Source organism: Vigna unguiculata, chromosome 9 (genome assembly GCF_037176805.1).
Source record: "Vigna unguiculata cultivar grain cowpea cultivar isolate G323 ecotype 2 chromosome 9, ASM3717680v1, whole genome shotgun sequence".
In the NCBI taxonomy this organism is placed as follows: Eukaryota; Viridiplantae; Streptophyta; class Magnoliopsida; order Fabales; family Fabaceae; genus Vigna; species Vigna unguiculata.
The window spans coordinates 40164688-40181073 of NC_140800.1; the positions used below are offsets into that span (position 1 = coordinate 40164688).

At 31.4% G+C, this 16386-nt stretch overlaps 2 protein-coding genes and 1 non-coding gene across 3 annotated transcripts; all 3 read left to right on the top strand.

Moving 5' to 3' along the window:
* The first annotated feature begins 400 nt into the window (after window positions 1-400).
* On the top strand, window positions 401-4060 carry LOC114196086 (P-loop containing nucleoside triphosphate hydrolases superfamily protein). The gene is made up of 5 exons (XM_028086608.2): window positions 401-899; window positions 1736-1805; window positions 2118-2280; window positions 3089-3336; window positions 3511-4060. Exons 1-4 carry the CDS (start codon window positions 455-457, stop codon window positions 3305-3307), a joined length of 897 nt encoding a protein of 298 aa, XP_027942409.1. The 5' UTR covers window positions 401-454; the 3' UTR covers window positions 3308-3336; window positions 3511-4060.
* Window positions 4061-6263: 2203 nt separating this feature from the next.
* On the top strand, window positions 6264-10834 carry LOC114164398 (Ribosomal protein S5 family protein). The gene is made up of 8 exons (XM_028049063.2): window positions 6264-6472; window positions 6585-7622; window positions 8495-8545; window positions 8630-8737; window positions 9790-9885; window positions 10069-10167; window positions 10246-10305; window positions 10385-10834. Exons 2-8 carry the CDS (start codon window positions 6609-6611, stop codon window positions 10448-10450), a joined length of 1494 nt encoding a protein of 497 aa, XP_027904864.1. The 5' UTR covers window positions 6264-6472; window positions 6585-6608; the 3' UTR covers window positions 10451-10834.
* Window positions 10835-12892: 2058 nt separating this feature from the next.
* Window positions 12893-12965, top strand: TRNAF-GAA (transfer RNA phenylalanine (anticodon GAA)). The gene has a single exon. It is a non-coding gene; the product is annotated as a tRNA-Phe (tRNA).
* The last annotated feature ends 3421 nt before the right edge of the window (window positions 12966-16386 follow it).

The following is a 16386-nucleotide window of genomic DNA, read 5'->3' on the forward strand; positions in this document are numbered from 1 at the left end:
TTTAGAAACAATTATACAAAAATAGTTTTTTAATCAATAAGTGAAATTGGACTAAATTGGTCAATAAGATGAACAAACTAATTTAAATATCTATCATTAATTTTAAATTATTTATTAGAAATTAAAGTGTAAGTTTATCTCACATAAAATAAAATAAGAAAATTAAGTAATGCGTATAGGTTGAACAAACTTTCAAGTTTTTTATTTTCATCGCGACATATAACTACTTAGTAATATAATTCATCATGGTACAAATAAATAATATCTTTTTGTCATTTATGTATTTTACTTTCAAATAATCGCGTTTATTCAAAAACAAAACGACGAGTAACCGTGTAGAGGAGTGTCGTTTATTCTAGCGGCAAGATATTTTGACTATTTTCTCCTTTGAGTGACCCGTTGAGTCCATAACTCGCACACACTCTGCACTAACCAGATAACGAAAAACAGTGAAATGGTTCTTCTTCTGCACCTTCCAAGGTTCCCTCTCTACTTGATTACTTCATCTCAATCCCTTCCTCTCCGAGCCCTCGCCACTTCCTCCAAAACCACCCTCTTAAGACCACCCAAAGCCTCGCTCACCACCACAGAACCCGTGACCGTTGCAAACCCTTCCGCAACAGAACTATCCCTCGAGAAGCTCTTCGTTCCGCCGGAGACCACCGTGTCTCTCGACACCGCGAGAGTGTTGAACGGTTCCAACATTATTCTCAGCAAATACGCAAACGACGCTCTGATATCGCAGGCCGAATTTGTGAAAAGCAGTGTGAAAACTGAAGACTGCCCCTCCGATGGCCTCCCTGAATTCGCTCTCGTTGGTCGCTCCAATGTCGGCAAATCCTCGCTCCTCAACTCTCTCGTGCGCCGCAAGAAGCTCGCCTTAACTTCCAAGAAACCTGGTCCGCCGTTCTTCTATTAAATCACCGTGTTTTACTTGTAATACATGGAAAATTTGTGTTATCTATGTTAGATATGTGTTGATAACGTGTTAGATTTGAGATTTACATGTGTTTAGGCATTTGAACTGTTCGTGAGAGAGGGATTTGTGATGCGGTTCAGTAGAGTGTTTGAGATATCGTAGACTAGGGTTAGGTGTTTTTGGAGGGATGATGTTATACAGTTTGTTTGGATTTCAGTTAAAAAGTGTTGTATTGTTTTGTTCTACGTATTATTCTATAAGTCAAAAGTCTCATATTGTCTAGTTGGCTAATATTATAAGTGTTTATATATCAACATGATGCCTATTAACTTCAAAATGAATTGCAAGAGTTGTAGGGCTTCCTTTTAGGAGTTTGAGTGGCGAAATTGAGCCTCATTTGGGTTTTTTTAATGTTCAAATACCGTAGATTTCGACCTGAGTGTTCAAGGCCTTTTTCGTAAGCCTAATTTGTTTTTTCCTTGTTATCTTTTATTCCTATATTTCATTATCCGATTTTTGCTATATGACAGATGGACTATCTTGTTTCCTTGTTTTTTGGTATACTTGTTTTCTATGATACTTGTCTTGCACGTGTATGACCTTTGGGGTATGCAAACATTGCTTTGAGCTTATATTCAAAAAGGACCAATACTGTACAAAAGATAAAGTAATGGATGTTAAGGTGGTGGGTATAGTAGTTCACAGCGAGAGTTGAGACATGATAGCAGGATTTTTCACTTATTGCTAATTGACCTTTTCTTTCTCTGTGCATTTATTTACATTGCAGTATTGAATTGTCTGCTTTCTGTTTTGCAGGCAAAACGCAATGCATTAACCATTTTCGGATTAATGATAGCTGGTACCTGGTTGATTTGCCTGGATATGGGTATGACTTTAGACGATGTGTATTCACTTCTGCTCTGCTCTCAAAGTTTTGTTTTATGTTAAAGATGCTGGACTTTACTGAATGTTATCGATTGGAAATGGATTCTAATGCTTGATATCAACAAGACTAGCATGCTATGCAAATTTTATTGAAATGCTCAAATTCTATTATAACATTTCTTTTGCATTTAGGCCAGATTTTTTTAGTTGTAGTTTATACTGTTTTTTAGGACAACTGTTGATTAATAATTTGATCCTGTTCACCATTCTCAAGTCAATGACAATTATTTGCCATTGTGTTCTTTTTGATTAGGTATGCATCTGCACCACATGAACTTAGAATGGATTGGGCAGAATTCACCAAGGACTATTTTCTTAACCGTTCAACATTAGTTTCAGTATTCCTTCTAATAGATGCTAGCATTCCTGCTAAACAAATCGATCTTGACTATGCCAGTTGGTTGGGTCAGAATCAGGTAATGTGTCAAATTATCTTCATTAGCAAATAATTTCATGAAGCTATATGCTTTAGGTTTACATACCTTCAATCCTGCATATACTACCTGATTTGATAGTTATGGTATACCTTGTGTGGAAGTTTGCCTCATTTTTGTCTACCTGGAATTTTTCTGTGTAGTTGCCGATATAAGCTACTTATTTACTGGTAGAATTTCTTGTAGATGATAATTGACTAGCATATTGGAGTTACTGCCATTTCATCTTTGTGTCATGTACATCTTTGTGTTATGGAAACTAAAATGTTTTAGTTAGATAATTGATAATATCTACTAGAGGTCTGTCTTTGATCAGCTAGCTCTTGATCATCTATACGGACGACAAATAGAATTGAATTCCGTAATAACTTATAGTAAGAACTCATCTATATAACTTGAGGACAGATACGAATACAATTACAACTTAAATTAGTCTTTAAAACTTAGGATTGTCGAGAAAGAAAATATTCTACTGGAGCTCACCCCTAAATGCCAATCTGTCAAGAAGAACCGGGTTTTATTTGAGAGGACGGTTAGCAATGCACCCTCTAAGATAAACAATCATGCTCTAGTATCACTTGATGTACTTGAAAGTTAGAGCCCTGTCCTAAAGGTCGGGTAATTAAGCAGGGAGAGCCTCTAGCCATCTACTTTTAACTGGAGCATCATAAAGTAGTTTCTATTTCATGTCCCGCACCTAGCCATATGGGACTTGTGCTGGTGCATTAAGAGAACAGAGTTAATTTTTTTCAGTAGCAAGAGTGGGTTTTAAATATAGTTTTTCTTTCAGATCCCAATGACAATAATCTTTACCAAATGTGACAAGCGGAAGAAGAAAAAAAACGGAGGCAAAAGACCAGAGGAAAACGTTGATGATTTTCAGCACTTGATTCGAGGTTTCTTCCAATCAGTGCCTCCATGGATCATGACCAGTAGTGTGACTCATCAGGGTCGTGATGAAATACTTCTGCATATGGCCCAGCTACGGAACTATTGGCTTAAGCACTAATTCTGAGAAATATGGCTTCATGAGAACTAGTACGTCAATCTTGAATATAGAGAATTGCTTTATGGCATCTAGCTGGTGATTTAAATTCTAAATTCATCCCATCCCTCAAGTTTATAGTAATAGCGAAACACCTTTAAATTTATTGACATTTTAAATTGTGCCAAAAATAAAGCGAATATTTTGTTTCCTATTTATCATTGCAGATACGCGTTTCCAGATAGACTTGCTCGATCGTTTACCATAATATCATTTTATCAATGCATTCCATGGTGTGCCTTCTGTGTTGCCCAAGTACCTACAACCTACAAGGCCTAAAGCTAGTGACATGAAATCTGGATAAAGAAAACCATGCCCGCGTGAGGTTCTACTCCCAGCCCGCGTGTATGATTGTTCTAACGAAGTTTGGTTTGTATTTTTACAAAATGGTTATTATTTGTCACCTTAAAATGGAAATGATATTTTCATTCAAATACTTGGATGCTTCCAAAGTTCTCTGGTCATTGATTTTAAAGATTCTATGTAATGAAATTTGCCCTGTCCCCCCATATAACATTTCATGGAAAACGATAACTTTCCATGAATGCTCAGCATGCCCTATTATTTTTCTCGTGGCCGGAGACGAGCTGAAGAATAAAAATATATGCAAGGATGCAGCTGGTAAACAGCATCCATGTAGAAATTTGTAACATTTTTCTCTCCTATAACAGTGCGACGAATGAGATATCAGATGTCATTTTCAATTTCTGTTTTTTATCATGTGTATCAATTATCCGTTATGCTCTTGTCCTCGTGGTGTTGTGAGATTGAAGTAATTTTAAATGGTATTAAATAAATAAATGATTGTTAAATAAAATTTAGTTATTTTTATTATAAATTTTAGAAGTTAGAAATTTGCTCTTATGTTCTTTCGATTGTTAAATAGGCATAAAATGTAGTGTTGTATTTGAATCTTGCTAAGCTCAAGAAATTAGAAGTGTAAATATTAGAGGATTAAAAAGTAATGAATAATTTGAATGCATCTAAGCTTGAGATAGTTCATTAAAATTTTCCACCAAAATAGTGAAGGCTAGCAGAGATGAGACTATTTGAGTAACTTTACTCACCAAATTTATTATGCAAACTCTTTCTAAATGTCATAATACTTATAGAGAACCATGTAAAATTGTACAGTCCTTTTTATTTTTTAATTACTTTGATTTTGTTAAAAATGTGTTATCTCTCGGTGCATTTGTCATTGATCTTGAAGGATTGAAGAAAATATCATGACTTTAAGAATTTGAAAGTATAATTAAAGATTAAAGGAATCTGCCATAAGGACTGGAGAGTTTGATCATCGCTCATGTGAATGGAGATTTTTTTTTTTAAATGTAAAATAATTTTAGTGACTTTTACCTCTAAGCAATAATTAATTTAGTCTAAAATTTGAAAAGTGCTTTTTGTGGATTCTAATGCATACTTTTGAATAATCAAACATGTCACAAAACTGAGTATGGAGCATCTAAATGAAAAAAACTAACATAGCTAAATTGTTGTTTTCTGACTAAAATTTATGTTTTCAGTTCTTCCAACTTCAATCCATTGACAAACTTAATCCTGAAAAATATATTCGGTGCAAACAAAAAAAAGAAGAAAATGTTAGGTTTAGTCATTTTAAATAATGGTTAAGATAATACGTTTGACACCACGTTATAATATTTCAGAAAAGTGTAAGTTGACTTCTAAAGACTCGTATGTTAGCTTATGATAAATTACAATGATTTAATATATATATATATATATATATATATATATATATATATATATATATATATATATATATAAATGATTCTACCAAAAAAATCAGAAACACTCTATTAATATAGTATTAAAATCAAAGTCATTAATAAAAACACACTATAATACAAATAATTAAAATATTACTAAAATTTTAAATAACAGACATACAAAAATATATATTAATATAAATAAATTAAATAATAAAAACATGACATGAAAAATATCTTGCTATAAATAAATTAAATAATAGAAACACAAAATAATAAAAAAATACACCACAAAATGTAAAATAATTAAAAAGTTATAAAAACACTTGACTTTACTAAAAGAAAGACTTTGTGTATTTTTGTAAGATCTTGTTTTTAAATAATTAGATTTTAAATTGGTTATTTAATCTATCTGTACATTGATTATAAGAGTTAAAATAGATTTTACACTTGACTTTTATGATTAAATTCACATTATAAATTATAAGTTTAAAGTTTTGCATATTTCAATATTGTATTTGGAGAATTTTTTGATATTTGCAGGTTAACTAATAAGTCCTTAAAAATAGTACAATAAGATACAATAATTTAAAAAATATATATCAAAATAACTATACTAAACATAATTTATGATCATTTTTTAATATTTTTTTAGCACAGGTATTACAAAATAAACAATAAATACTATATTTCTATACAATAATTTAATGAACATTTTTTGGCCAAATTTTTTTATGGAAGACTCATGAAAATATGACAAATTTTTTTATAAAATTATTATTTTATGGTAAAAGTAAATCAATAGTATACTTTACCTTTATACATTTAAAACAAAAAGAAGAAAGAGAATACAAGATTCAAAAGAAGGTTTTATTTTTTTCTCATTCACTCCAAGACTTCAAATCATCTAAAATGATTATTAAATAATTTGCATACAAAAATCCAATAAGATACATTCTTTTACTCGTCAGCATATTAAGGCTTTAAGATACAGTTTTACCAAGGAGAATGCTACTAACTTTTTGTTAAGTTCATTTTACCGATTAAAAGTTGTGTCAAATGGAAGTGGTAGTAAAATTGAAGAAACTTTATTTCCTTTTATTAAATATGTATTTATCAGTATAAAAGTATTTTTTATACTAACAATACAGACATAGGGTAAATAAATTTTCTTACACCAATTATTTACTTATATATTTTCTTGAGATTCCTTGTTAGCATTAGTTTCACTGAATATACACGAAATTACTTAAATATCCAAATACAACAAAAAAAAAAAATAGAAAAAAAAAGAAAAAGCAAAAACCCTGAAAGCGCTTCCTTAACCCTCTTCCTCCTGTAGAAGAGTAGTTCAGTGCCGCCATTGAAGCCACCACAAATTGCGTTCCTTCTTACTTCTGAGGTGTGTCAAACAAATTATATAGTAATTTCTCATTCTGCACTTTCTGTTTTTCCAATTTAATGTATATTCCATTTCTCTCCTCAACCAAACAACTACAATTTGTTTGTCTCAGAGAAAGAGTGATTCATCACTCTGAATGGGTTACATCCACTATGGAAGAAACGGTCTCCGCCACGTATTCAGATTCAAATCCTCCACCGGCGTCGTCACTAACTCCGCCAGATCGCAACCGAGGTCATGCGCTCCTCTCATCGGGAATGTTCATTTCTCCACCACTTCTGACTCCAGAATCGTGCAGGACCTTCTAGCGGAGGTGGAGCGCGACAGACTCAGGGAGCGAAACGAGCGATTGAGACTCGGTTTGGACACGGCGGACATCGACGCGGAGCCCGAGCAGGACTACATGGGCGTGGGGCCACTCATCGCGAAGCTGGAGAAGGAGAAGGAGAAGCAGAAGGGATCGGAGGACTTGAATCGCTACGAGGAGCCCACGGACTCCGATGACGATTCCGACGAGGAAACCCAGGACGACGCCGACAAACGGCACCGCGATTTCGAGCGCAAGTACGGGCGCCACAAGGACCTTCTCAAGAGCTTCACCGACGCCGAAACCCTCGATGAGGCCTTCAATTGCATGACCAAAATTGACAAGTTCGAGCACAAGCATTTCCGCCTACGTCCGGAATATAGGGTTATCGGCGAGCTCACGAACCGGCTTAAGGTGGCGACGGAGCAGAAGGATAGGTTTGTTCTGCAGAATAAGCTTAATAGGGCGTTGAGGTTGGTGCAGTGGAAGGAGGCCTATGATCCTGATAACCCTGCCAATTATGGTGTGATTCAGCGTGAGCAGCCGGATGCTGCTGCCGCCGCGGATGCGCGGGAAGAAGCTGAGTTGGAGAAGGAGAAGGAGGAGCTGATTGGGGAAGGGGATAATGCTGATGAGGAGGAGGAGGAGTTTGATGACATGAAGGAGAAGGATAATATACTGCTGGCAAAACTTGAGGCTATCGACAGGAAGCTTGAGGAAAAGCTGGCGGAGCTTGAATATACGTTTGGGAGGAAGGGGAAGGCACTGGAGGAAGAGATCAAGGATCTTGCTGAGGACAGAAATGAATTGACTGAGCAGAAGAGAAAGCCGCTTTACCGGAAGGTAGCTTTTTTGTACTTGCATTATTCTCTGATTTTTAGTGTGTTTGGTAACAAGCTGAGATGTAAGAAATCATGTTTGGAGGTTTTTTCTACATAATTCTCTGATTCTTATCTTAGTGTGTTTGGTAACCTGTTGAGAAGTAAGAAATCATGTTTAGGATGTGGAAGCTATAATTATTAGTTTAAAAGCAATCATGGAAAACCATATATTGGATGTGGAACCAAACACTATACTTGGCTTGGCATTTTGACACACACCATGTTTTACCTTATTATGTACCGTGTTCAATTACTCGACTATACCGACCACTCTCTAAAGTGTGCCAGCAAATTGTGTATCGATTGTTGAATTCGTCCTGATCAAGTAAGAACAATTTCTTGGCGTAGTGAATAAATTAGTTGACTTCATGTTATGTTCGGTTTTGGAATCATTTTGTAGAAGGAATTGGATGGGGTGAATTGATAGTAAAATAAATAGATGTTCCTGACAATCATACTTTGTAAGGATTTTCTGAGTTTGAACGAGTGAAGAAAAATACCAGGAAGGGTCTTCAAGTCATTAAAAAAATTCCTAAAAGTAAAAAAAAAAAACGTATATAATTTTAACTGGTTTAATTCTATTTATTTTACTCCCTTTTCGCCCTCCTTAATAAATTATCTAGTGTCCTGTTTACGAAGCACAAATTAATATTTTGATCTTTTTTTCAAGGACACTGCACCCTTGTCGTTTGATCTTTTTTGAAGTTCTAATTGATTCTTATGTTGTGCACTTCAATTGCCTGGCTTGTTTACATAAACTTCGTTATTTATCCCATGTTCTTATTATGCTTATAATAAAACTGACTTACGGTTTGGTTTTTCTGCTTATACTAGGGTTTTGATACAAGATTGATAGACATGAACCGAACTTGTAAAGTCACCAAGGTAATTTATAAATTTGTGCTTCCTGTTGTTGCTTCCCTCTTTGTTATCTGTCTGTTCTTAGTTGGTTTGAATCTTTTGATCTAGGGAGGACAAGTTGTGAAGTATACTGCCATGGTAGCTTGTGGAAACTATAATGGTGTTATTGGTTTTGCAAAAGCCAAAGGCCCTGCAGTCCCAGTTGCCCTTCAGAAGGTATTCACAGTATCTTATTAGGTCTTTCAAGCTCTCCTTAAAACGGTTTGGCACTGGATTGTTTGTTTCCAATTGGCCTGTGTTCAATGTAGAAAAGATTTGCAATTTGATACCCGACATAAATCATATAGATTTCCTTATGTTTCAACTTCTAGTATTAGTTTAAAGCATATTGACGATTGATTTATGTCCCAAATCTTCGTGATTCTTTTTGTTGACATTTATCTTGGCTGGGTTCTATTCTTTGACCATTAAGTTGACTTAGGTTGTGGTTAATCCTTGAGATATTTGGGTCAAAATTAGTGGCAGGAGCTGAGATATGTCGCTGTGACATCTGTTTTGTCATTAGAAATTTTCAAATAGAAAACATTTTTTATGAATCCACAAACCTTACATCTCATTCATCATCCATCATACACAATTCTTAAGTTTTCTGTGTTTTAACCGACTCGTTACGAATTTCATAACTTGTCTGCTTTTATTATTCCAAGAGTATCAAAATAATTACCCTTTTTCATTAGATATTCCTAATAGTTCCGGAAGGTGTATTAACTTGTTTTGTATTCAGATTATTGATTTTAGGTTTGTTAATCCTTGAGATCGAAATGGATTAACATTGAGGAACTGGCATAAACTTGTTAATCCTTGTTCAATCACGTCTGATTTAATGGTTCTAAAGATTATCCAAATGTCTTTTTTAATTCCAATTAAAAAGAGAACTGGTTTTTGTATCTTTCCAGTCTAACTGAAATCAGATATTGGTCAGTTGTTATCGTAGAATCTCTATTAACTATGTATTAATTGTTTTTATTGGTTTCTTTAAGTGTATATACTTTTCTAGACTATAATCTGAAATCCAATTTTGAATGCTTTAAATTTAGCATTGGCACTGTTCTTGAGTATAGCTTCAAAGCATTGCATTGCTAAAACCAGACAGCTTAAAATTATATTTATTTATCTCGAACTAAAAAACTTGTGAATTATCTTTAACGCATTTAGTATTTTAGACTACTGATAGATATTGAATTGATGTTTGATTTGACTTAAATCAGGCCTACGAGAAATGCTTTCAGAATTTGCATTATGTAGAGCGACATGAGGAGCATACAATTGCCCATGCAATTCAAACGTCTTATAAAAAGACCAAGGTAGTTAATTTATTATCCTTCTTCTAGTAGTTTCTTCCCCATTTATGTCATGAAAGTTCCTCTTCCATTAGAAACGTTGAAACGTTTTGTTTTAGTTTTCTTAGATGGTATGAGCTTTTCTTGTTTGTATATTTTATATAGATATAGATGCAGATTTCATGTCTTCTGCATTATTCCATATAGGTGTATCTTTGGCCTGCTCCAACTACAACTGGTATGAAAGCTGGCAGAACAGTCGAATCCATACTTCACTTGGCTGGTTTAAAGAATGTCAAGTCGAAGGTAACTGCTGTGTAGAAAAATTGAGCATGGTCATGTATTTTAGTGTTTGGTTGCTCAAATTTTTGACTGTCTTGACAGGTCATTGGTTCCAGAAATCCTCATAATACAGTTAAAGCTGTCTTCAAAGCACTTAATGCGGTTAGTAATTCGTCTTACTTATGTTTTCAAAGCAACTTTTCCCTGTGATATCTCATGTAGCTTTTCTTGTCTGTTCCAGATTGAAACACCAAGGGATGTTCAAGAGAAGTTTGGCAGGACTGTGGTTGAGAAGTATCTGTTGTAATGTAATGGATATGGCGATGTGGTGAGTTCAGTCTTGATTGTCTTCCATTTAATTTCTTAATTCTACTTTTCAATCTTGTGCATTTATCGAGAATGGAAGGGAGTTTTCCGAATGAAATTACTTGTGAACATTAGCTATGGAATTTTGGCTGTAACTTTTCTTTCGCAAACGAAAAAGGAACAATAGTTTAGGAAATGTTCCTATTTATGTGTGTTTTTCCTCGCATTTTGAGGCATTCTAACCACACTTCTTTTCATACCCTCCTTCAATATTCAAAAGTGGGAACACACAACTTCAATTGTATGACAAAATACAAATGCTCCTTCATCTACAGTGCTATGTGGAAACTTAGTTTAATTTTTTATTAGAAGCTCTGCTTATTCACACGGTGTTGCTTTGGCTTTCTGCCTTTACAATACTCATTTCCTACAGGATATTTATACCTCAAACTTTGTCAATTTTGTTCTAGTTTGCTCTTTATATTGGAAATATTTTTGCATTTTAAAAAGGGAATACAGAGAAAATTTCTGAACTTAAGATTTTTTTTTTTTGCTTTGACGTTGTCCTTATTTTTGAATATTGTTCAGCGAAAATAGAAAATGAAAGATTTTACATACGTTTCGTGTAGACTTGGTGGTAAACTGGGAAAACAGAAAAGGCCAAACAATTCATAAAACTAATAGGTTTTTAATATATATAGTAAATAGAATAAATACCACTACAATAACTTTTAAAAAGATGTTTCTGAAAAACAAGGAAGACTTGAGGCCAATTTATTCCTATTTCATATATTTTCATGGCACAAAAAATGCTATTTAGAATACATTAGAAAGTTTAAGCTACTTTCTTGATTAAACATTCAATCTTATAACAAACATATGGAATGTATGGAATATAACAGGCCAATTTATTCCTACATTCTTGATTAAACATCTTCAATATATAACGAGGGTTATGGAATGTATAATCACTTCCAGATTGAAAATCAAGAAACGCTTTATAACAGAAAATTAGAGTCATGTTTTTGTAATAATGTAAAATATATTTTGTACTGCTTGTTCTGAAAACATAAAATCTAAAACCTTCCAGAATATTTTATTCCGAAAGAACTTTAAAACATTCCAAAAAAACTTGCCTGAAAGTGCATGTGTGGGATCACTGAAACACATCGTAGTCCACTGTGCAGGCCTCCAAATCAAAGTATTATTGAGGTTTCATGTCATTCCAATAACGACAGAGTGCAGACATTTTGTAAATTTTCGATGTATAACATGAAGGCAAGGATTTGTATAGCTGAAAGCAAGAGATAATAGAAAAAGAAAAACATAGGGAAAGTTGTTCTGATATAATCAGATATAGGATTCGCCTTGAGAGAACGTTAAAATCGAAAAAATGCATTAAGATAGCCTATGACATGTGCAGTAAAAGCAATGCACGTTAACGATGACTCTCAAAGAAAACTACAATTGCATAACCTTTTTTTCATAAATGTTAAACTGAGTTAAAAGAAAACTTGGACAAATAATTTGAAGATATGAATTGCTTAAGAAAATAAAAAATCATTAGACAGAATATAGTTATACGTCGAAGTTCATTAACATAACTAAAATGAGAAATGAAAAATATAAATAACAGGAGGGAGCATATGAATGTCAAGTGTACTATTGTAGAGGTGGTTCAAAACCACTTTTTTTTTTAATTACTTAATCTAAAATAAAATAATTTTTTTTGTGGATCAAAAATTTTAAAATTTATGATAGGAGTGTACTTTTTTTAAAATAGTTCAATTCATAATTACGGATTATGATACGTGGATTCTAATTTTTACATTCTGAATCATTAAATGTCTAGAAGGTTCGCTCAACATTTCTTAAAGGCCCGGTCCAGAAAATAACACTAAAACAATAGAAATATTATGATATTTTTTTAAACCTAGAGTGTCACAAGAAAATGTAAAATGTACGAAAAACCAACCTAAAACGAATTAAGAAAAATAAATAAGTCACAATATTTGAATAGGGTGATCTTGAAAATAGTTAGCTTTCATGGACCAAAGGGAAATTTTCATTTTTTTTAATATATTCTCACCAGTGAATTCTCCGACTATTCCATGTCATGCTATTTTTCCAAATTAAATAAAAATAAAAGAACATTCTATATTATTTTATTTTCTATAGATTCCAGGGTAAAAACTACTATTTGCATTTTCACGCCCCTATATTATTCATTGATTTAATTAAATTCATAACAATTTCCCTCATCTAAACTACCTACTATTTTACCTTAACAGAGTTAATAGTGATTTTGTTAGAAAATAAGTGTAAAACGAAAACTATTATAGAAAACAAAAATGTTTGTCAGATTTTCTTTTTTTCATAAAGCTTTTTTTCCAAACTTTTACTATAATATATTTATTACTAAAAATGCACACCAAGCTCATCAGCGGGGATAGCTCAGTTGGGAGAGCGTCAGACTGAAGATCTGAAGGTCACGTGTTCGATCCACGTTCACCGCATGATTATTACTTTTCAAAATTTTCCAATTTTTTCAGTTTCTTAAGTTTTAAATTTTTGTTGTTGCTCATTTCATTCCTTTGTGAAGCGAAAGAAAGGGTAATGATTGAAAAAGAGAAAAAAATGATGCAATGCAAGTGCATGTCAATGGTTGTTAGAGATGGTACGAAAAGCATTAATACTTTTTTCTTTAACGTCTCTTGAGATCTTGTTAGATTGATATGCAACAGGGTCACAAATTGTACTAAAAGAAAATTAATAATAATAAAAAAACTGGAAAGAAAATTTCGTATAGATTCAGTGTGTGTGAGTGGAGGCAGCAATAGAAAGTTTATGATAATTATTAATCAGAAGTAATGTGTTGTACCCTTTTCTTTTTCAAGTGTTTGTCCTGAACAACACCAAAGCTCACACTGAGTACTGTTCCCTGTTTCACTGGATTTTACATTATCTCATCACTATTACCCTTCACATTATCATAACTTTTCAAAATCTCATTCAACGCACAATTTCTGAGCACAAAATGATAACTCCACCAAACAACGTCACACATAAATTTCACATTAGTATCGGTCCTTCACATTTTACGTTAATATATTCCACTTTTTCATTTTTAGCTAATGTTTAATACAGATTTACATTTCAATTTCAAATAATATCTTTTTAAATGTAAATCCATTTATATCGATATATTTTATCTGATGTGAGTATTTCAGATACCATCAAGTATATCTCTTATATGTATTATTGTTTATTTTAGTGAAATATGTTTATTTATCTATCTCGATCATCAAGATGAACATATCTTGTTTTATAAATTGATCTTGTAAAATTTAATTAAATAGGATTAATATGTGTTTTAGTCTCAAAATTTGAACGTGAAATTGAAATTAATCATTATCTCCAACTTTCCTATATTTTTGATTCCAAAACTTAAAATATGAATCAATGTAATTTTTTTAATCTAACAAAGTATTTTTTTCGTGTTAAATGATATTTCAACTTGACTTTTGAGTTGTTTACATAACATGTTCTAACTCAAGTGTCAATTTAAAATACTGCTCAACATAAAGAAAATGACACATTAAACTAACAAAAAAGATATATTCATTCATTTTTTTTAAATTTAAAGACGATAACATATCAAATTTTAAAATAAAAATAAATTTTAATTTTACAACTAAATTTAAGATCCCAAAACATATTTTACTCAATTAAATCTAATATAATAACATACATGAAAATGTTAGGTTGAGATTCAAACCCGATATTAGTTAGGATTAAATTTGTCTCCTAATATTTGTTTTCAGCTTTATTGTATTTTATTTCTTTTAAATCAAGTAGTTTTTATTTATTTTATTTTCTCTATTTTTTTTGTCACCGAACAAACATTCCAAAAGAGAAGATAAATGAACAATTTCTTTTGTCATCGAACTTGTTGTTGTGTGTTTATCCTTACCATAAATTCTTGAGAAAAGATCCATAGTCGAAAACGACGAGTTACAAACTATGAATAAGAGTAAATTATGAACATGCATTTGTTTGCTTTTCCAATTTTTTCTTTTCACTTTAATCTCTTCCTTTCGTTTTCAAGAATCCCGTAACTTTTGGGTGTTGGGTGGTTACCAAGCATTCTGCTCATAATCTTCTAAACAACCTTCTCAGTTCAAATGCATCTTATTTTCTCTTCACTTTCATAATATCAAAATATTACTAGTCAATAAATATTTTTTATAATATTTCAAAATATAGTTTCTTTATGACAAAGTATTGGGTTTTTCGAGAGAGGATCACCGAAAAATTTAACATCAATGAGACCTGAGTCCAATCACATAAAGCATTGACATCATTATCAACCAAAAACCTTAAGACGACAGATTTATGAGCCTTTATCCTTATATGGTACTCAACTTTCTCATTTTTATTTAATGTGAGACTTAGACTTACACTTGGATTTTCCAACAAATTATTTTTTTTTCGTAGATATTATAAAAGGGAAAGAAAAAGTTTCTTAAAATAAAGTCTTGGATCTTTATCCATTACATATATAGTCCACTACATAAATATAAACCATGTTGATGAGAATATCTATGTTATGCGTTCAATATTTTATCAGCATTAATTGTCGATATTTTTAGTTTTTATTTAATTTTTAACTGTTTTTCCTAATATGTTTTTTCATTTATATTAAAAGAATGCTATCAAATTTACTTTTAAAATATAATCTAAAACAAATTTCTAAACAAAAATAAATAAAAAGATATTATTATTATTTATTATATATATAATAAATATTTGATTTGCTTTATAATTATTTAAATTTAAGATTATTTGAACTAATAATTTAATAATTTGAGGTAGTCAATTTAGTGGGTTAAGTGGTGACTGAGTTGTCCCTGTATTGTAGGCAAGTGACATGGGTTGGCATGCGAAAGCCACCTTTGTGGCATCTCTAATTTCATTTCAATTTCTATTAAATACATAAACTCAACAATCTTTTTCACTTAATTTTAATAATTAATTTAATAATTAACACCCTTCTAATATCTTTCATTCAACCAACTCAATTAATCTTTGCTTTATTAAGACTTTCTATTCAACACTTCCTTAACTCATAAACATTTCCTTTCTCTTTTTGGCATTTCATATTCTTTCTCCTATATCTATTAGCTAATACATATGTTAAACAACTCTTAAGATTTTTCCATAAATAACTTGCATATCTCATAAATATCTTCTCCCTAACATTTCATATTTCCTCTTTTATCTTTAGTTATTAATTCAATTTATCATAAATAGGTGCTTCTAATTTTGTTCAAATCTAAATAACTCACAAATCATGATTGTATACAAGAAGTTTTCGATTTATGCTCTAAATTAATATGACATGTGAAATGGTATGTTGAGACATGATTTTGATCAAATTAATTACAATAAAATTAATTTAAGAAGTCTAATAAGTATTTGAGTAAAGGAAATTAAGAATATTTTATTTTTAAGGTGTTAGGTTATAAATATTTATCCTTTTGGCATACATTTTTTTTTTCAATTTTACCTTTTGATAAGTATTTATTTTTTAAAATTAAAATTATCACTATACTAATTTTATTTCTTATCGTTTTTTAAATTTAACTATATTTTTATCATTTTTCTAAACTTAACAATTATTTTAAAATAAAATCAATATTTATAATAAAAAATACTTACAAAATAATATATATATATATATATATATATATATATATATATATATATATCCAAAATTGTAAAAATGATTTGTATTTAGTTTTATAGTTATAATTTTGTTAATTTGTATTATCATAAGAAAGAAAGGAAAATGAATACTCTCGCATATTATAATGTATAATTTGGATAAGGGGGAATTAAGAAAAAATAATTTTATTTACTTCATCTACAATTATT